The sequence below is a fragment of the Ochotona princeps genome, chromosome X (assembly GCF_030435755.1).
Source record: "Ochotona princeps isolate mOchPri1 chromosome X, mOchPri1.hap1, whole genome shotgun sequence".
NCBI lineage: Eukaryota > Metazoa > Chordata > Mammalia > Lagomorpha > Ochotonidae > Ochotona > Ochotona princeps.
The window spans coordinates 81,803,830-81,826,265 of NC_080865.1; the positions used below are offsets into that span (position 1 = coordinate 81,803,830).

Genomic DNA, 22,436 nt, shown 5'->3' on the forward strand with positions numbered 1-22,436 from the left:
AGCTATCACGAGCCATTTGAAGAGTGAACCAACAGATGGAACCTCTTTCAAATAAATCAATCTTACAAACAAAAACAAAAACTGGGCTCAAAATACTTTTGGAGTATATTGCTGTGAGAATAGCTGGGGCAGAACAGAAACTATTCATAAAAAAACTAGATCAAGTAACTAACTAAAGTTATGAATAGTTACTACATTCTCCCGTCAATTCAAACACAAACTAGTTTTGTGTCAACTTCATAAAATAATTTCACCATGCAGATTTAAATGAAAAAAAGTGTAAAAGACAATGTTATAGCACCTTAGATTAGGTCTCTGCTTGTGATACCAGCATGCTATAGCAGAGTGTCAGTTTGAGTCCCAGCTGTTCCATTTGTGATACAACTGCCCATTAATGTACCTGGGAAAGCAGAAGACATGCCCCTGCCACCCATGTGGGAGGCCACAATGGATTTCTTGTGCCTGGCTTTGACCTGGCCCACACCTGACTGCTGCAACTATTTGCAGAACGAAGCAGCAAATGGAACATCTCACTGTCACTCACTATTTCCCTTTCAAAGAAATTATCTCTTAAGAAATGTTTAGTACTTGCTTTTTCAAAAATGCTGTTTAAGAATAATCACCTATTTCGAGAACTTGTAAAATTTTACTCATTCCTTTTACCAAACTTTCCCCCACACTTCTATAGCATCATCATCCTTAGCATGAAACCGCCACAAAAGTAAAGATCAAATTTAAAAAACACCAAATTTTGACAAATATATATCTGGCAAAGGAAATCACTCCTAAGATTTTAAGTCTTGTAACCTTCTTACAATTCTTGAATTTTAAAGATCTTCTCCAGAAACTTTTTTTAAATAAAAGTTTTATTGGAGAAAAATAGAATCACCACATACACAGGGAAAAAGCACAAAAATTTAACTCATACAGAACAACTGAAAGTCACAATTATCCAATGCGGTTTGTAATTGCTTTTCAGTTTCTTAAACAGCTCCCCTCAACTTGTTTAATGGTCTTGCTAGTTTTTCAGCTGAAACAGCATCAAAGTTTTCAAAAAAAATTGGGAATATCACGGAAGGGTTCTGCTTTCAAGGTAACAAAGGTGATTTCAAAAAATCTCCTCCTAACAGGACCAACTCTATCTAAAAATTGCATAAGAATCATCTATTGAGTCTGATGTAATAGTCCAAACAGCGGAGAGGCCGCCCGGGCTGAGTCAGAACACTGAAGTAGACAGTCCAGTACGAAGAGAGGACAGACAAACTGGCCACGCTTCTTTATCAGATGCACTCTTGTGAGACGACCAGAGAGGAGTGGAGAAAACACAGGTGATGGCTATTCAGAAAGAATTAGGAAGAACTCTAAACCCTACAGTTAGACAAAATTGTGCAAGTTGATGCAATTAGAGAGAAACAGGCAACTTTTAAATATGTAGATGGCCACAGGTCTTCGAGAATTCAAAAAAATAATCTATGGTAGACACAGGATCCCAACAACTCCTCAGTTGAAGTTTAGGATCTAAGCATTCCTCCTAACGGCTCTGAATAGGCAAGGAAATACGCTGTTGCGCAAAAAGCCTGAAAGTAGTTCTGATTTTAAAAAAAGAACACTAGTTTCTGCTTTTCCATATCAGTTACCTTCAAAGTTTCAATGAAAAATAAGAATTAAAAAAAAAATCACTGATGGTAAACGGAAGCCTTTAACTCACATTATCAATTTGAAAAATAATACTTTGTCATTTCTCCATGTATGAACAATCTTGGGACATTCCCCTAAAGAATTAGGGATCTAGTAGCTATGAGAACTCTTAAAGCAATTCTTAAAGGGTAAACACAGATTTTGACATTCTCAAATAGTAAGTATATGAAGAAAATGATAGAGGACTTATTTACTTAGGGTTTTAGGAAGGTACAATATGGATGACAGTAAAGGCTCATTTATCAACAATGAGTGGGATGCTTCCAAAAAAGAAAAAAAAATGCTGGTGGAGAAAACAGGAATGGTAGAGAAAATAGGTAAATCCTAGGAAGGTTGTGAATATCAACAACTGGTACAACGTAAAGACAAAACTGTCCAAACAACACTTAAGGTCTAAAACTAGGTTGAAAACTAGTAATTTTTTTGCTCCTGTAAAAAGGTATGAAACATTGGTTTTGGTCACTTTTATAACTTTTATATATTCATTTTTAATATGAAGAGAGTTGGAGTTTTCTCTCTGATGATGTTCCTCTGGTATAACGGAACAGCAATTCCCTATTTTAGCTGTTTTCAGAAGTACCTGTTAATCAGCACAGTAAACATGGTGCGCTAAACCACGCAATACACATCCCACACTCATAAATGGAAAATTTTAGGATGTGAATATATGATACTAAATTAGCAATTGTTCCCCTACTTGAAAACTTGTTTCCAAGTAAGTTCTCTTTAAAACATCCCTTTCAGAGTAACAGAGTATTACCTAGTAAAATCTCAATAGCTATGACGGTTCATTTTCCTTTTCAAGGGAAATCACAAAACAGGTGAACAATCAAGTCCAGGGTGGTTTTTCTATTTGATAAATACATCCAGACCTCTGTACAGTAAATAAAGTTTGCATGCAGCTTAAGTATCTTTAAATGACATTTTAAGCAAATAGACCTTTTGCCTCATCATTAATGGTGTGTATAAGAACCCCCCCCTTTTTAATAATCATAGGGACCTCTTCCCTTGTTCCAAAGAGAATCCATGAGGACCAGAAACTTTCTTAAAAGAGTTTTCTGCACATCATACTAAATAACATGCAAAGTGTTCATTAGCATTCTTTGTAAAGGTAAGTATTACTCTTTAAAAAGGGCATGTTAACCACTGAAAAAATTGTTCACTCACTCAACTATTTCCATTACACTGTTTCGTTTGGTCATTGGTAGTTTAAAACAAACAAACAAATGAGTCAGATAATACAGGTTCAAAAGGTTAGTTTTATCCACTGGCTACTGCATATGACCCCAAATTCAGCAAAGCCAACATTCTATGCAATATAGTTATACTGGTTTGGATTTTCTTTATCTCTTTCCATGTAGTCCCGGTCAATTAAGGATTCTATTCTCTTCTTAAGATCAGCAGGCTGTTAAGAGAAAGCAAATGTTCAATAAGTTTATGATCATTGTTTCAAACCCACTCAGAAGTCCAGTCAAAAGCAGAAGGCTTTGGTTTGTTTAATCTTGTTGCAAATTATTTAATTTCAGAGATTAATGAAAAAGTCAGGTTGAGAAATATTTTTATGTCACAAATTTTACATTTACTTCAATTCTCTACTACTTTTTTATTTTAAAGAGATCTTCCCAGAACCAATCACACTGTGTAGGGTTAAACACAAAAGACTAAACATAACAGAATTTCACACGAGGAGTCCATTACAGCTTGAGGAATCAGAAACTTCACGTTGCCTAGATAGCTTGGGAAGACAACACTTTTTTTTTTTTTTTTTTTTTTTAACGTAGGGTAAAAACTAATTCTCCAAGTTAGATTTCATCCATGTAAGCTAAACTAAAATGCGGTGTCAGAGTTATGGTCTAGCGAATTAAGCTGCTGCCTGTAACACCAGCATTATATGAGCACTGGTTTGAATCCTAGTCGCTCTATTTCCAATCTCGGTCCCAGTTAGCATGTCTAGTAAAGCAGCAGAAGACAGCTCAAGTACTTGGGCTCCTGCCAGCCACATAGGAGACCTGATGGAGTTTCTGGCTTCTGGGTTGGGCCTAGCCCAGTCTCAGCCAGTGCGGCCATTTAAACAGTGAACCAGTAGATGGAAGATCTAAGATTTTAAAAATTACCAAATAGCTTCGTAAATAATTTAGTAACTCATAATCCAAACCTTCTTATTGCAGGTTTAATATAAGAGCTAACTTTAACCTAGTATGAAGTGACTTGGACTTCTGAATGTTGCAGTTTAAACATCACCAAGAGAAATAATTTGTCTTCATGAATGTATTCTTAGCTCTCAGATGACGAAATTCAACTATATATTTGAATGTGTATCTAGCTATAAAAAATACAGGTATCCCTTGGTTTCTGCAGGCTATTGTTCTAAGAGCCTCCCCACATGCCAAAATTCAAGGATGCTCAGGCCTCTTATATGTGCATATAACCTATGCACATCCCTCCATATATATTACAATCAACTCTAAATTATTTATATCTATTATGCTATAAATCCTATGTAAATAATTACCATGCTGTACTGATTAGGGAATAACAACAAGAAACAAAGTCTTCATTTTCAGGACAGCTCCATTTTTCTGAAAATTTTTTTATCTTTGGTTGGTTGAATCTGCGCATGTGCAACCACAGACAAGGAGGGGTCAAGTTATCTTGCCTGCTAAGCTTTTCAGAATACATAAAATGGAAGGGAAAGGAGTCTGATGGGGTGGTCAAAACTTTGGCCATAATTTTATCCAGTAATCTTAAGTTTTGATAAAATGACTTCTCCATAATAAAAGATCTAGAGTATCAGCACAAAATGTATTAAAACAGTCCCTTAAGTTCCCTAGCATCACTGAACTCCCTGGCTGCAAGTGCAGTAATTTTTACGCAGAGCATGAGAGTCAGAGTGCTGCATCAGGTTTGGTACACAGGAAAAGCCTACTTTATTAGCTACTGAGAGCTTATTATAATAGATGAAGTTCAGCGTTAACTTTTTCACATTTAAGATCAGATGTAAAGCTTGTAATTCTATGAGGTATACACTACTAATACTGCTATTTTACAGAAGAGGAAATAAGGTCAAGTGCTAAACGATATGTCAAAATCCAAAGCTTAACGAAATCCTAATAGCCAGGAGTCTATCCAAACTGCTATCAACAGTTTATCAACACAAAACTTTGGGAATATTCTAGAATTTAAAAGTAGTCCAGTACAACATTACACTATATGGTCTTTGTTACTGGACATTTACTGTGGAACATAACCATTAAATCACCAATTTCAGTTTATCAAAACCACTACTAAAATTTTAAATAGACACTAGTTATCTGTATACCGCCAAGACACTTAAGACTTACTCAGATTAAACTTACAGGTTTGAGTTATATGAAATTATTTTCTCATTTTTCACAGCTTGCCCCATTTGAACAATTTTAAAAAATCATATGCATCAATATTGAAATAAGATTTGTGCCTGAAAATTGAATGCATTCTCTTTCATAATAAGCTCAACATGTAAACAGAGAATACCTACCTTTACTGGGAATTTCAATTGGTTGTATACTTCTGAAACAAGTAGATTGTGGCTAAGTGTCTTTCTCATCTTCATAATTCGAACAATCGCAGCATCAATTTGGTACTGTCTGTCTTGGAATACTCTTTCTGTAGTACTTGCCTGCTCTTCAACCTAAGAGTCATAAACTTCATTACTCATACAAATTCGTACATTTTAGTGGCATGACATTTATCACTTTAAACATATTCAATTATCTAAATGGAACCTTATAAATGACATCATAAAAAATCCCTGCAAACATAGCTCCTTTCTAATTATATCTCCCTGAATCAATGAATACCAACATTACTTAATAGAAAAGCATTATCTATGAATTGATTTTTTGTAAGTAGAGATGGTTGGCACAGAATTTACTATTTTCTTTGATTCTGTTCTAAATATATTAGCTATGAGGGGTCGTTGACCAGTTTTCTATATGACAATACCCCATCTATAAAGTGACTGACTATAAACTCTAACTCAAACAATGGTATTAAGAAGCTAAGCAAACTAGTTAGTGTCAAATTCCTTGAACATTAACTTTTATAATATATAAGCCAGAAACGTATACCGCTAGTGCTTACATTCTTCTAAGTGTCTAGCAGTTTACCATACTTGATGCTGAATTAAAAATGACAGCCTTTTAGTAACTAAATAAAGTCTAGATTTTATAGAAATTTCTCTTATATATCTTAATTTTTTCTCCACTTAAATTCAATCTGGACACCCCACATGAGTGGCAGGCACCCAGATTACTTGAGCCATCATCTGCTTTCACCCACGTTGTACATTTAGTAGAAAGCTGGAATCAGGAGCCAAAATCCAAACCCAGATGCTCCCACATGGGCTGCAGGAGTTTCAAGAAACATTAACCACTGCAACAAACTCCTGCTGCACAACATGTTTTATAAGTTACGATAATCCTTTAAGGGAACATCATGCCTCTGATGCCTATGTAAAAATGCAAATGCTTTTTTTATTATGCTGATCCCTGCCTATATCCCTGTGACTACTGTATTATACATTGTTAGAACTGAACAAGTAGTTTCAGGTTGCTGCATTTGGTTTCCTTAACAGAATATTCACCTGCAATGGCAATACAGGAAATACTAACTATAATCATTCAGTTTTATTGTCAGTAGATTGGCAAAGACTTCAAAAAGAAAATGTAAGCTTTAGTATTGGTGAAGGAATAACAGCAATCACTCATATGCTGTATAAATTGGTTTGGTCTTTCTTGGAACAAAATATGGCATTATGTACAAAAACTTAAAATATTCAGATTCTTAAGACCCAAAGAAATCTGCATACATGGAATTACTATAAGGAAAGTATTGGAGAAATTAGAAGCTAGGTACAAAGATGTTAATTACGGTATTATTTATAATGCTAAATATTATGAACTTAACTGTCCAATAATGAACAGTGGCTGAAGAAACTGTATTAGCCATGTCAGACTATCTACTATAAAGCTTATGTTCTTGAGGAATTTCATGACACGGAAAAACGTCAAACACTATTTTTTTAAAGATTTATTTTATTTTTTATTGGAAAGTCAGATATACAGAGAGAGGAGAGACAGAAAGGGAGATCTTCTGTCCACTGATTCACTCTCCAAGTGGTTGCAATGGCCGGAGCTATGCTGATCCGAAGCCAGGAGTTTGGAGTCCCCTCCGGGTCTCCTACGAGGGTGCAGGGTCCCAAGGCTTTGGGTCATCCTCTACTGAATTCCCAGGCCACAGCAGGGAGCTGGATGGGAAGTGGCACTGCCGGGATTAGAACCCATATTAGGGGCCCATATAGGATCGTGGTGCATGCAAGTTGAGGACTTCAGCCACTAGGTTACCACGCTGGACCCCCAAACACTATTTTTTTAAAAGGTTTATTTTTATTGGAAGGCAGATGTACATAGAGAAAGAGACAGAAAGAAAGATATTTCATTTATTGGGTAGCCCATGTGGGTGCAGGGCTCCAAGGCTTTGGGCCATCCTCCACTACCTTCCCAACTGATAAACAGGGAGCTGGATGGGAACAGCTGGGACATGGACTGACACTGATATGGGATTCTGGTGTTTGTAGGTACAGGATTAGTCAATTGAACCACTGTGTAGCCGGCTAAATACTGAGAATTTAAGCACGATACAAAACTGTACTGAATGTCAAACCAATCGATGTCAACCTCCTACAACATCAACAACAAAACAAAATCAAGGTCTAGCACAAAGGCTCAATTGGCCAATCCTACTCGTGCAAGTGCCGGGATCCCGTATGAGTCCCAGTTTGTGTCCTGGCTGCCCCATTTCCACCTAGCTCCCTGCTTGTGACCTGGGAAGGCAGCAGAGGATGTCCCAGACCCTGCATCCATGTGGGAGACTCAGAGGAAGCACCTGGCTCCAGGCTCCTGGCTCTAGACTGGCTAAGCTCTGGCCATTGTGGCCACTTGAGGAGTGAACCAGCAGATGGAAGCCCTTCTCTGTTTCTCCTTCTCTCTGTAAATCTTCCTTTCCAATGAAAATAAATAAATCTGAAAACAAAAGCCCAAACCAAATACACCAAAATATACTTAGCTAGAACTAAGTAGAAGTAAGTACAAAAAATTCAAATGGTACTACTAGTATTACAGATAGAAAATAATTTTTAGGGGTGAGCATCGGTGCAGTGATGTCTGGCAACACCCATATCCCATACAAGAGTGTCTGGATGAGTGCCACTTTCTGTAACTGAAATCCAGCCTCCCACAACGCAACCTCAAAGTCAACAGATAGTGGCTCAAGTGCTTGGGGTCCTGCCAACCTCATGGGAGATCCAGATTGGGTTCCAGGCACCTGAGTTAGGCCTGGGATGCCCCTGGCTGTTGTAAGCACTTGGGAAGGGAACGAGCATTCTTCTGTCTCTCTGCCTTTCAAATAAAATTTTAAAAAAGTAAGTGTAAGAAAAATAACGTTTCAAAAGGGAAAATATTCTCTCTACATTTCTCTTATGAACATGAGTCATTCCAGTGAAATTAGGATTAAAAGAAAGTAAAGACATACCGTCTCTTTCATCTGGATTTGATTGATCTTTATCCTGAAGAGTTTATGTTTGAAATCATCATTACAAATGAACTTGTCACCATCCTCAACATCTTTGCCCTTTGGATTTTTTGCCAGAACTCTAGCTTTGCCACAGGCTAATGACTGCAAAGTTCTCCTTAACTCACCATCCTCTGAAGAAGAAACAGCAGCTTAGTTATTTGTTACTACCAGCACCATCAACCACATTCAACCTCAATCTAGCCACTAGTCATACCCATCTAGTCCAACTGTACACCCTCAACTCTATCTAATGAATCCTCTTTGTCCTGATGATTTATTTTCTGAGTAGTCTTCCAAAGGTATTAGTAGTAATTCCATGTGGGTAACTATCAAATCTGAAATGACGTTTCAATTCTCTCCAACCCAGTATTTGGTCACTTCTACCTTGCTGTATTATTATCAAACATAGTATGAACATTTACATTCATTTATCAGCCTCCCTATTAAATGGTGTTCTCTTTCTGTTAACAGTGGCACATCTACTGTTGTGAGCAATGTTGGAAATATCTTTTTAACTGTTCTTTATCCAGTGCTGGCTTCTTTAAAAAAGTCTTTCTTGATTCTGTTGGTTTCATTCTATTCTAAGCCCTTTATCACTTTATGCCTGTATTACTGTAATAGCCTCTGGGCTGGAAGCTGTTCAAGCTTGAAGACGCCTATATGATTCTAGGTACACTGCCTGAGTAAGTTATTTCCATTGTGTCACAAATTTGAGAGCTTATAATGTATATTCTATTTTCCAGATTTATCAAGCTCTCTATGATCAGGCCCTGTCCAGTTTAATTATTTAATTCTGCACCTCATTTTCCTGTGCTACACTTTAAGATCTCCTGTCTATGTTGTGGCCATTCCCACGTCAAAGCCTTTTCTAGTGGTATTTTCCTTGTTCCACATGCCTTCTCCCTGCTCCAAACCTAAAGATGGGACTCCTTTCTCACTTCCATCTTGAGGGTCTTCTCAATTTTGTGTCCCTAAAACTAGCTAGCAACAGACTACTACTTACTTGGTTTTGAGATTATTTCAAGTGCCATTCCCCTTTTAGTCACAGTGATATTAAGGATACGGAGGAGTAGGATCATCCCTTCGTTATCCCCCCAGAGCTCTTAACATATCTACAAACAGCAGACACTTAACAATGCCTGCTAATCAACTGATTCAATACAAACCGATTCCAGTAGCCTGTTTGATCTCTTCTAAACTGAATTCCTCCCCCTCATTAAACATTAGCAGCACCAGTGTTTGAAAAAGAGAGACTTGGAGTTCCTTTTTGCCCTGTTGAAAAAGTAGTAGTGTTTAGCCATTAAAAAAACAGCACATGAAAAATTCAAATAAGTAGCATCTTACAGGAAAAGCATTTTAAAATTAGCGGATTTAAAAACATCCCAGCATTGTCCAGAAAAACCACCTGAGTGGTAATACAGTATGTTGAAAGTATGGTTTGGGTAGGATTCTATCCAAAAGAGAGGGAATGATCAGTTAGCCTTTTAATGAGTCTTTTTAAAGCTTTGTAATTAAAACAGAACAAAGTAATGAAAATTAACTCAGCGTTAAGTGTCACTGAAGATTTTCATCACGAGCAGTAGCAAATCAATATTTCATTTTCAACTTACTTCATTCAGATAAGTCATGAAAAGCTGCAGGAGTTTTTGAAATTTGATATGGGCACTGTTCCCCATAACTCCCACTCTATTCTGCAGCTCCCAGCAACAAGATTTCTATCAGGAAGTGGCAACATGAATTGTGTCATAACAGGTGGAGAAAGGATGAGAGGAAGAGGCTTAGTTGCTTTTTATTTATTTATTTATTTTTTAAGAAGGACCAACTCAATTGTGGAAAAGACCGTATTTTTATGTGCAAGCTATCACTGTCTCCATGTAGCTATCAATGATGCATTTATAAAACAGCAGACTTAAAAGATCCAGGTAAGAGGGATGATCTCAATATTAAAGATGAAAAAGAGGAAAACAAAGTTTAGAGAACATTCACTTACCTCTTTAAACTCTGCTTTTAGCACACAATGTCCTAAGGTCGACTGCCACTGAAGTTTTCTGCCACTGTGTTTACCTAGGTAAAATGTCTTAAAAATTTCCTGAAGCTTTACCATCTAAAATAAACAAAATAAGGCTTCATTTAAAATCCACATTCACCATTCTTTATACCTACACCTCATGTGTACGTAATAGCTTCTGGAAATCTCAGAGACTATTATGTTACTAGGTAACATTATTATCATCACCTATTTTACATAGCATTTATCAGATTCTCTCTATACCTTTAATCATCTCTTCTTTTAAAACCTGCAATACGCTGGTTCCTTTACCTTACTGCTGCTTTTACACTGGTTTAGTTTGCCAGATTCTCTTCCTACCACTGCGAAATACGAGCCTTTTCCAAAGTTCTGCCTCTCTCCTGCTTTCATACTCTCTCCTTTCTTGAGGGAGATCTACTCCCTGGGCTCCCACCGCCATCTCCAAAGAGAATTCTCAGTATCTCTTTCTCTAGCCTAACCCCTTTTCTAGACTTCAATTCTGGGCTAGACATTTTCTCAGGAGTTATGATGGAATCACTGAGCACTCATCATTTAGCAATCTGTCATCAGACAAAACACAGGCAAAAACGTTTTCTAGCTGGGCAGAAGGAGGGGCATAACGTGCAGAGAGGAAGAAGAGTTGCATAAACTGGCTGTGAACCCAGAAACTTGGTATCATTAGCTGTGTACTAAATTGGACCCTGGAATGTAAATACAATAAGAAAATAGTATTACAGCGGGTATTTGGTATCGATGCCTTTACTGACATATGCTTGATACACGCTTTTGAATAACAAGCAGAACAAAAGTGTTATGATTTCCATGCCTCTAACTTGGGTTCTAAATAGCAGCTCTTACCTCTGGGGGTAAATGAACTTCCATAGGCACGTATGTTGGCCAATAACCCATTGTCAGAATATTCACAGTTAGTTCAATATTTCCAGGTACATTCTGATTCTGCATATACTATAAGAAGATCGATAATACATACTTCAGTACATATATTTCATATCTTAATAATGACTCATTTATATCAAGTTCCCCACTATAAAACTGTACTACTATCATTAAGATAAAAATTAGTTATTAAAAGGACTTTAAATGAAGCCTTCAAGCCTCACAAAATGCGCTACATAAACACACAGGGTAACATTTTGATACAGTGGCATACAAGAATCACAAGATTTCATTATAAACATTATCAATATAAATAATTTCTCACAAATATTGCGGGACTATTATAGTATCTCTATTATTTTCCCCCAGTGCCACCTGCAGTCCCCACCTTTGCAGGGGACTTGGAGAACCATGCAGCAACCCCCTATTCCTTACCCCACCAGCCAGCCCAAGTCACCAGTTTTTCATTTGCTCCACTGCCTGTTTTGCAGGGGTAACCTGAAGTGGGGAAGGAAGACCAGGAGGAAAGTGCGAAGCAAATAATCTAGGTTTTTCATTCCCAATGTTCCCAAAGGAACCACTTTATCACCTCCCCGTTCTCCTATACCTAAATCATCTTCTACACAACCACTTCATCACCTCCCTGTTTTCTCTGCACATACAAGCTAGCAGGTGCTTAGATGCCAGGAAAAGCCTTATTTCCACTAACTATAGCTCTTCTTGTGGTAAATCCAGTTCAACACACTTAATTTCTATTTTTGTGTGAGTTTTGACTGTTTATTAAGAATATACACTAAAGTAGATCAAATACTTACATTTCACTGTTTATGTTTTCACTGTTGCATGTAAGTTGTTTTGACATATTTACAACAAATAGGTTTCTATTTCCCTTGTCAATAAAAATCATCAAGAAGACAACTAAGTATATTTAAGTTCAAAGGATTAAGTAAGAACTTAACTCACTTTTACCTGTTTGAACTGAATCATGATATCTTTTGAAAGCTCCATGTCTTTAAACATTCCTTCAAGCTTGCTGGTAAAAGCAGCTCCACATTCTATAAAACACATTTATACATTTGTAATATTTTAAAGACATAACAGAAAGAACTTAAAACAGGAAGCGTGGAATATAAGGCTTACTTAATCATGAAATATGATCCACAATTGCTCATAGGAATAAACAAATTCTTATACAAAAGTATATGTCTGCTAGTTCACAAACCTTCTAATAGTATTACAGAATTACAGTATTACAGATAAGATTACAGACTCTTATCTTTAATTAAGGTGTAAGATAACTGAAGAAAAAACCTTATACAAATAATGAAAATAATAATGCTTTATTTTTAATAACAATTCAGTTAATATTTTCCCTCAGAAATCAAAGAAAAGAAAGAATGCCAAACATACCATGTTTGAGTTTGGACAGCATTGATTTTTCAGCATCTACAGAAGCACTCTTCCCAACTAACAGACGTTTGGCTAAATCTTTCTTATAGAAGGCCTCAAAAACATCCTTGCCTGTATTAAAAAAAATACTTTCAGTATTTCAACAAAATTTCTGACAAAACTACTTTCAAGTACTTAATTACATCCTTACTCTAAATTATTTTACTACATATAGTTTACTCAAGTTGGTTAAATCCAAAAAGTATTAGAGGTACATTTTTGTTAGACATTTCGAAATTCTTTATTGTAGAGGATTAAGACTATATTAGCTTTTCTTCAGAAAAGCTTTTAGTTGATTGGTAACTTTAGTGCCAATATTTGAGAGATCACAATCAGTAACAAAAATTCAGGCTCTTTCCTCCAGTCTCCTCAATAATTCAATAAATAAAATTTAATTTTAATCTTTAATTTCCAAATAAGTATCTCCTCTAGAATGATGATACTTTCTAGTGTCTGTTCAGTACTTTAAAATGAAACTTTTAAAGTAGTAAGAAAAACTTACCATAGATAAATCTAAATATAATCATAATTTTATCCAACATTTTCTCAAGTTCTTCATCTGTAGCTTCTTTGTTGCCTGCACGAAGCTTTGAATCGACATATTTAGCTGGAACAAGGGAGATATTTGTTACTTAATGATCATGGGGATCCAAGAGGTACTAGGCACCTAATACACTCTCAAACAGAAATATAATCATCTTAATTTTTTTTCAATTCATCAGATATGTGCAAGAGTTAATCAAAAAGTTCAAGTGAAAACCAAACAAAAGGTTTTGGGGATACAAAAAAATTTTTGAAATAGATGTGTAGTTTTTTTCATCTACTATGAAAGCACCTGCATATACCAGCAGAAATGCATTTTTTAAAAGTTTCTGAAGTTGGGGAGATCAAGTAAGCTGTTAAAGTATCACAGAGCTAATATACACTGAACTCAAACCCAAATTTTCTGAATCTAAATGCAATGAACTTCCATTATACAAGAGGTTGTATCCATGCTTACTGAAAAGGAATATAAGTGATCTGTGTGGGAGGCTGTACATAACCCTCTGTGGAAATAAGCAGATGCTGAAAACCATGCAACATCTTTTGGGAGTGTCTACTTGGCACAGATGTGAGCAATCTTAAACAATACTCTTCTAATAAACCAGACACTTGACACTGATGATCAGCAATATTAAATAATGCTTTTCTACTAGAATAAGCCAGATATATTACAGTAGAAGGCAAACTTGGTAAAACTTCTAAGGATCAACTGCGGACTTGAACAACTTTTCATCCTTTTATCAGAGGACCTTAGAGCTTCTCAGACATTAAGGTATACTCGATGGGGAAACCCAAGATGCACTGCAGTAATACACCACACCCTTACACCAAAAGGACCCAAACGATTAGGTTTATTTTCTTCCTTGACCTTCTCTTTTCTCACTGGCAACCGTATTTCACACTGCTGTTTCTTAAAGCCCTAAGGGTAGGTCTTTAGAAGTAGCAATCTGTCCCATTTCTAAGTCACTGTAGGCAAGGAAAATAGAGCAGCTTATGATCAACAGGCATAAATAGCCAATGTATGGTCTTACCAAAAAAGCCCATGTGTGACACGGGAGCTTTGAGATTTGACTTGAAGGACTTCAGTCCTTGTATTTGTGCTCTGAGAAACACTTTTAAAGACTTCATATTAAACAATCCCAAAATAAGTGAGGTGTGAGTATACAACTTTGTCAAAATTTCAGATTGAGGTTTTATGAATAAAAGAAAAATGTTAAATAGTTTTATTTATTAAACAGAAAATACCTATAAGTTCAGCAGGTTTATTGGGTCTTTTGTTAATGAATGTTTCAAATGCTTCTTTCATGGCATTGATAAATTTTTCATTCTTCAGAAAGCATATATCAATTATATGATCAACTTTATCTTTAAAATCCAGCAATTCTTGAACCATGGTTTTATCTTTTTCAGGATTAATTACAATAGTGCTGCCAAAAGCCTAGAAACAAAAATTATCACTTTTACTGGAATTATCTACAATGAAAACAACTGTAAAATCATATTCTAACCACATGCATGTAAAAAAAATAAAAATTTGGGCCTGGCACAATAGCCTAGCAGCTAAAGTCCTCGCCTTGTATGTGCCAGGATCCCATATGGGCACCGGTTCTAATCCCGGCAGCACCACTTTCCATCCAGCTCCCTGCTTGTGGACTGGGAAAGCAGTCGAGGATGGCCCAAACCTTGGGACCCTGCACCCGCTTGGGAGACCCAGAAGAGGTTCCGGCTTCGTGGCTTTGGATCAGCGCAGCACCGGCCATTGCAGCAGCTTGGGGAGTGAACCAGAGGACAGAAGATCTTTCCCTGTATCCCCTTTTCTCTGTATATCTGCCTTTCCAATAAAAACAATAAATAAATCTTTAAAAAAAAAACAACGATCAGACTTAAGTATGAGATTAAAGAAAGGAGAAAAGCTTGGGGTTGAAACAGTCCTTTTCTTCCCCCAACAATCATTGCTGAAAGTGTTGAAACTACAAATCACATCAGACCTCAATCAGATCTTACTCCTGATCTGCACACAGCTATATCATTTTCAAGCTGACCTCAAAATTTTCTTTACTTTTCAGTAAAAATATCAAAATATCCTTGATCTAAAAAAAAAAAAAAAAATGGCTGTAACACTTGCTAACACATGCCATGGGTATGTTGATTATAAACCATGAAAAAGCAAAATCAGAGGTAGACCGTTTATACCTTGATGTATTCAATCCATTGTTGCAAGAGAACCTGAACGCCACCTCGAACTCTACTAAACAGCTGATACAGGAGAGACAAATCTTGAATTCGGTTTTCATCGAGGAGATTATTTAAACCTGAATATTCACACAGATTTTGGAATTAATATATGAAAAACAAGGAAGTAAACAAAATAATCAGATAACATAATTTAAGCTGAAATCACTATTGCGATAGTGGTCTTAACTAGGTGCTGTATTTAAGTGTAGAGCTTTTCTTTGAATTAAACCCAATCACTTTTCCAGATGGAACCAAAATATAGCTACTTTGATCATTATACAAATAGTTGACCACAATTATGTCATTTAGCATGGTAGATCAAGTGCATAAACCAATTTACAAGAACTGTTTTACAGAAATTATAGATACTTAAAATACAGCATTACTGTGCATGGTATATTTTACAGCACTAAATATGACCTTTGATATATCACAAGTAGTGCACAGAGAGGTCTAGCTAAATGATGTTCTCTATTTGCTTTTTAAAATGAACTAAAAGTGGGACTGCATTAAAATTCTAAATACACCTTTTATACACAAAATAAGATGAAAAGAAACGCGGTTTTTGACTATTTTGTGAGACTGATGAAATAAAATTCAAGGTATACACTATCTCTTAGAAGTGTTTTGCCTTCTTGGTGGGAGTGGGGGTGCTTAGCTTTCCTGCAATCAACAACAAACATTTCCATGCAAAAAGGAATGCTTTTCCTTACTCTAGTAAGTGAAGACCTCCTAAATTTCCAGTGCTTGTTTTTTTTTTTTTTAATTTTCTTTTAAGAGCTGAGAGATGGAGAAAAGAGAGATTCTTCTATGTCTCTCTCCGTTTTCCTATTTGCCAGTTTCCCATATGCCAAATGAGCGGCGGGAACCCAATCACTGGAGCTATCACACCCCCCGCCCCCTGGGGATGCATTAGTAGGAAACCAGAGTCAGAATAAAACCCAGATACTCTGATGTGGGAGGCATGCACCTGGCCAAATACCCTAGCCTACATTTTTTTCCCCCCGTTTGGTGAATAGTCCCTGTATCTTTCAATTAAATAAAGTGGTATTTCAGAAAGTTGCCTCTTATGAAAGGGTTGCATCTACCCTAATAAATACAGCCATCTGCCATTAAAAGGGTAACAGAGGTGGACACTGTGATACAGCAGGTTAAGCCATGGCTTGTGAATCATGCATCCCACATCAGAATACCTGGTCAGAGTCATGACTATCCACACTTCACATCCAGGCTTCCTGCTAATGTGCCTGGGAGACAGCAGATGACGACCCAAACCATGCAGGAAACTCGGACAGAGATCCTGGCTCCTGGTTTCATCCAGGCCCAGTCCTGGGCGGTGTAGCCATTTGGGGAGTAAACCAGTGGATTAACGATCTTTCAATACTGCATGCACATGTTCTCTCTCCCTCTGTAACTCTGCTTTTCAAGTAAATCTTGTTAAAAATTAAAAATGGTCATTTTTAAAATTCCCTACTTGTTTGTCACTAGTATTTAAAAAGTAACTTCTTATTTACAAATTACCTTTCTGAAGAATTGCTGTTAAATGTTCACCTAGAAGTTGTTTTTCTACAGTAGCAATTAATGACTTCCTACAAGGAAAAAAAGGGTTAAATTACTGACATTTAATTGTCTTGAACATTTAAAGCTTCTACAAGGGGAAGGTAAGGGAGGATCAAATAATTCATTTTATGTCAATTTTAATATTTCTATCATATATATAAATTTATTAGCAGTCAGAGTTACTTTATAGCTAGAAGGAAAACTGCACCATTCAAATTTTATTTATATAAAAAAAATTCAGTAATTCCATGATCTTGCCATGGCTGGCTTTTTCCAAGTTTCTCTGCTTTTATTGGCAAAGCAAAGTTATCTATGCTACTGACAGGAATTCCATAGTTGGTAATGGTTAAACACACAACCAGTTTCTTCTATGAACATTCACTGAATTTTAATTGGTCTAAAGATTTTAAAGACCCCATCCATTTCTAATAATATTTTTAAATTACCTCTTAAAAATACTTAGACAATAATGTAATCATTGATTAAATGTAGTTAGAGGAATCTGGCTTGAAGTTTGTATTACAAAAATAACAGCTAAAAAAAAAATCTATATCACACTTGAAAATAGGTACTAACATGTTTAGGATGCCTAAAAATAAAATGTCTTCAGTAACCAGACAGTAGTTTGTTAAGCTGAGCATGTATTACTTACTGGGTAGTTTGATCTAAATATGTAATAAGTCTGTCTGCTTCTTCTTCTAGACGTTTGTTAACATGATGAAGATATTCAGGAACCTACAATGATAATTTGTTACATTATTATTTCCTCCTCATAAATCATTCAGAAATTGTCAAGTCCAAAAGATCCCTGGAGAGAACCCTGTCAATGTGACATGGCTGAAATCATACGCAAAATTATGGGTAGAGTTTATGGTCTAGAATTCAGCACACAAGTGAGAGAAAAACACCAAAATGTTGCAAAGCTAAATGCAAAGGGTAGTTTATGTACTACAAAATAAGGTCCACAGAATCGATGGTGAGTTTATTACTCATGATTTTTAAATACCTCTCTTTCTTGCATTAATTTTTGGCCTTCAGCTGCATAAAGCCGGTTAGTTTCTTCCAAAAATCGTTGTTCAAAAGAATCTTGATAAATCTGGAAGGGGCAAAACAAAATATTAATATTAGTAATCACAAATATTATTACTAATGAAACTGAATTCGATAAATTTAATAAATAGTAATGGAATTGTATTAATATTAAATAAAATCTTAATTCAACAAATATTTACTAAATGTCCTCAATGTGGAAAGGTCTATGAATTTGGTTTTAGACATCAAACAAGGAGAATAATGAGCTGCGTAATAAGTGAAGTGGTTAGCTTACTTGTAAATCGGAGAGCATACTTAAAAGGCTTCGGAGTAAACTTCTATCAATTGCTTCACCATTTCTTTCCCTCTCAATTAAGAGAAGAATGCCATCAATTGTCTTATTCTGGACTTTCTGGTCACTTATAATATGTGCCCTAAATAACTCCAGTCCCATATCCCTGAAACAAAAATACATACAATTTAATTTACAACATCATCACTCCTAAAAAACTTTGCTTAAGCTCTTACCACATGTAAATTAAGTCTCCAGGCTTTGAAGCAGCAATTAAAAAAGGATAAAATCCACACATTTAATTCTGAATAACATTATTAGATTAAACCATACAGGAAGCTCATTTTGTTTTTAAAGAGAACCAAAACAAAATCCCAGTCTTCCACTGTAGCTAAGTTTTTTTTCCCCCGGGAACATTTCTTCTATATATTTTTTGTATATATTTTGTTTATTTTTTCTCTAATCTTAATTATATTTTTCCATTTTTTAATTTTGTTTTTTACAATCTTAACATAGCTAATTAGGGTAAAAAGGCTCAAGGGCGACAGGAAAGCGGGTAAGACTAGCATTTCCACATTGTTTCCTTCATGTTTCTGGGGTAGAGGGGAATATTAAGGGAGAAACCCCACCCAGTGTAACTACGTTTTGTTTTATTATTTTCTCTGATCAGTTTCTTGGTCAAATCAAAAGATAAAAAATAACTTCCACTGTACTAGTACTGAAAGCCTTATTTGGTCATCCATTACCTGGTTTCCATATTTTAAATCAATGAACTCTGATCACTGCTGTAGATGTTATGCACCTTGTGAGGGAAGAGTCCATTGCATTACTCTGATTCTTGGATATACATGGACTTTTCCATAATAATATTAAAAGAAAATAAGTGAACTCCTGAGGATAGGCAACAAAATTATTCACATTCATTGGTACTCCAGAGCAAATCTTGGCTAACAAAAATTTTTTCATAAATAAATATATGTTCAGGGAAAGTTAGCTACTTTCAGTATCAAAACATGCAAAATAGGATTAAGAAAACAAAAATGACTAGAAGTCAAATGTGAACAACCAAGGAAAATATTCACAATACTGTTTTGCTGTCATTAGTATAATTAATATTTGATTGCAAATTTTTTAGGATGATCAATGGATTTTTTTCATTTTTTGTTTTTTATTATTGTTATTATTTTCTATGAAATGGTTTTGTAGGTATAGGGATTTTTTCCAGCTCCCTCTTTTCCCACTCCTTTCTTCCCCCTTTCACTTTCTCCCATATTATTAAGGCGGTATAGTACTTCAGCAATAGTCACAAGTCCATCGTTCTGCTATGTAAGTGTATCATGGCAGTGTTAAGTATAGGTGATGGTAGAAAAATCTATATTGTTAAGGTACATTTAACAGTTCATTGGAAGTCCTTTTATTTGGGAGTAGAGTTGCATACTATAACGTGTCTTTACTTCCTGCTATACTCATCTGATTGTGATTCGTAACAATCTTTTCCTAACATTTTTCCGGTATCCTTACCAAATGGATGGCAGCATTGAATTCTGAAGAACGTAAGTTCTATCCAGAAATAGAAAGATGCTCCTGATCATGATCTGCCAATGGGGGGGAAAAATCAAGTTTTATATAATATTTTCAATGTGAAAAATTATGAAAAATAACAATACACTAAAGGGTTCATAAATAACTGGACTAAGATCAAACATGAAGATAAATACATCCACCTGAGAATATGCTCCTAACCATTTTCTTTAAACTATTGGTTTTTTTTTTTTAAAGATTTACTTTATTTTTATTACAAAGTCAGATATACTGAGAGGAGGAGAGATAGAGAGGAAGTGGAGCTGCCGGGATTAGAACCAGCGGCCACATGGGATCAAGGCAAGGACCTTAGCCACCAGGCCACGCCGCCAAGCCCTAAACTATTGTTTTTTAAAACAAGGTTTGTTTATTGATGGGTAGAGCAGCAGAGTGAGAGTGACATCAAGAATGAGAGTGACTGAGAGAGATATCTTCCAGAGAGATATTCTATCTGCTGCTTCATTCCCCAGATGATCACAATGGTTGGGGCAGGGCCATGCTAAAGCCAGGAGCCTGATACTCCAACCAAGAGTGCAGCGAATCAAGTGGGTCATTTTCCATTGCTTTCCCAGGTACTGGATGGGATCTGAAACAGCCAGGACACAAACTCAGGTATGAGAATTTAAGTCATCACAGGCATCCAAACACACCACGCCACAATGCTGGCACCTATTCTTTCTTAATCACTGTTGTAGTTTACAGATACTTAAAATGGCTGACTTTTCTTGCTATTCAGGAAATAACTGAAAAATGTAATGAAAGGAACGCTGAAAGATTCTTCCTTTACAATAGTAACGGGATGACACTGGTATAAACTATACAGGTTGGTTTTTTTGGGAGGAGGGAGGGATATACTTTAAGATTTTTGAAGTATAAAAGGTATAAATATAAATTTGTATAACTAGGGAAAAGGGAAAAGGTTGTGATCTGAATAAAGCAAAACATCATCAGGCCATTCTCACAGGTAATCAAACAGCAGACAGGTTACCCACCAACAGTCACAGACAAAATGCAACCTTTTAATGATATAAATACTTTGGTTAAGTGTTAAACAGATGAAAATGATTCGAAGATACAAGTCATTCTGAAATAGTATGCCTGCTAACCTTCAGCTTTTAAATCAAAAACTCAACCAATGTGTTTTCCAATTCAAAAAGCAGGTAACTAAGGCAATTCCTCTACTACAAAGCTTTTAAAACTAGTATTTGAAGAATCTTTTATGTTTTGTTTTGTTTTGTTTTTTTCTATAGTGTTTGTAATGCAACTTTTCCAGCTTACCATTTGTCTGCAATGGTTCTGCCAGCACCTATCAATCTTTTTTAGAAAAAGAACACTATCCAAGGAATCCATAAGATACATGTTAAGGATATTTTAAAGTGTTCAGTACAAGTAATATATATATATTATACATATATAAACTAAAATCTTATACTTGTCTTAAATATAAAATATCCTATATACTGAATAAAGCTAAATAGCAACTGAACAAAATGCTATTTTTCTTACACTGCAAAAAAGTCATATCCCACTAAAAAGCACCTTTAAATAGTTTTAGGCATACTTGAGTATCATGTATTGAGTTCACAATTTTCCTTTGAAAATTATCTTTCCTCAAAAGGATATTTTTTAGAATAAAAAAGTAGACCTAAAGACATTCTACTAAAACAAATTGCACATGTAGATCTGGATTCTAAAGCTAACATTCAAAAGTTGTTTCTTAGAAACGCAAAGAACAAAAATAACAAATATATAAAGCATGGGCATTCTACTTCATTCTGGGTACAACAGTACAGGATAGAGAGGAAAAAGAAAATTTTTGTTTTTTAAAAGGATATTCTCTGAATTGATGAATTTGTGCTTTGATGTGATCTTCACAAATTTGTCTCAGCTGTTTGTACAAGTTTGCAGAAATCTTGTAAGAACAGAGATTTTCTACAGCCTGAAATATTAAACACAAGAAAACAGAAGATGTCAATTGTTTTTCGTCAAATTCCTATTGTTATGATATTTCTGCACACCAGCATAGTAAGGTTACTTAGCCATTTAACACACGATTAAAAAAACAACAGAATACATCTATGTGGGTGTATTAACTTTAAACTCCATTTTTAGATTAGAAGATATCTTATCAATATTACATGTTAATTACAACTACATTAAAATCATACTTTCTTGAATTTTCCTGAATAGAACAAAGCAGATATTACTGCTAGACATTTTATACTGAGTATGACAGAATATCAAGGAATTTCAACCACCTTTTAGACTACATAGAGGTTTTAAAATGTGTACATTATGACAGAAATGACTGTATTTCTTTCTTCTTTCTAATATCTGAGTTGGTTTTCCTTTACACTCAAATCCCAAAAGGACAAGTTAGATTTCAGTGAGTTTTCAGAGTTTTTATAAAGACTTTCAAATTTTTAAAAAAGGTTTATTTATTTTTATTGGAAAGTCAGATATACAGAAAGGAAGAGAGACGGAGAAAGAACTTCGGTCTGCTGGTTC

At 35.5% G+C, this 22,436-nt stretch overlaps 1 protein-coding gene across 6 annotated transcripts in view; it reads right to left on the bottom strand.

Moving 5' to 3' along the window:
* Nucleotides 1-2,937: 2,937 nt before the first annotated feature.
* Nucleotides 2,938-22,436, bottom strand: part of CUL4B (cullin 4B) — a 46,764-nt gene continuing 27,265 nt past the window's right edge. For 3 of the 6 annotated variants that reach the window (XM_058659065.1, XM_058659068.1, XM_058659067.1), the window contains exons 4-21: nt 21,764-21,867; nt 21,207-21,276; nt 19,869-19,942; nt 18,351-18,513; nt 18,030-18,119; nt 17,676-17,758; nt 16,985-17,052; nt 15,422-15,540; nt 14,474-14,666; nt 13,188-13,292; nt 12,647-12,757; nt 12,200-12,291; nt 11,198-11,305; nt 10,301-10,414; nt 9,477-9,582; nt 8,269-8,441; nt 5,216-5,368; nt 2,938-3,103 (exon numbers count right to left, since the gene is read on the bottom strand). In XM_058659065.1, coding sequence (XP_058515048.1) covers nt 3,008-3,103; nt 5,216-5,368; nt 8,269-8,441; nt 9,477-9,582; nt 10,301-10,414; nt 11,198-11,305; nt 12,200-12,291; nt 12,647-12,757; nt 13,188-13,292; nt 14,474-14,666; nt 15,422-15,540; nt 16,985-17,052; nt 17,676-17,758; nt 18,030-18,119; nt 18,351-18,513; nt 19,869-19,942; nt 21,207-21,276; nt 21,764-21,867 — 2,022 coding nt within the window. In that variant the 3' untranslated portion in view covers nt 2,938-3,007. The remainder of the gene's footprint in view (nt 3,104-5,215; nt 5,369-8,268; nt 8,442-9,476; nt 9,583-10,300; nt 10,415-11,197; nt 11,306-12,199; nt 12,292-12,646; nt 12,758-13,187; nt 13,293-14,473; nt 14,667-15,421; nt 15,541-16,984; nt 17,053-17,675; nt 17,759-18,029; nt 18,120-18,350; nt 18,514-19,868; nt 19,943-21,206; nt 21,277-21,763; nt 21,868-22,436) is intronic. The other 3 variants (XM_058659066.1, XM_004587658.4, XM_036497858.2) reach the window with 1 other exon arrangement.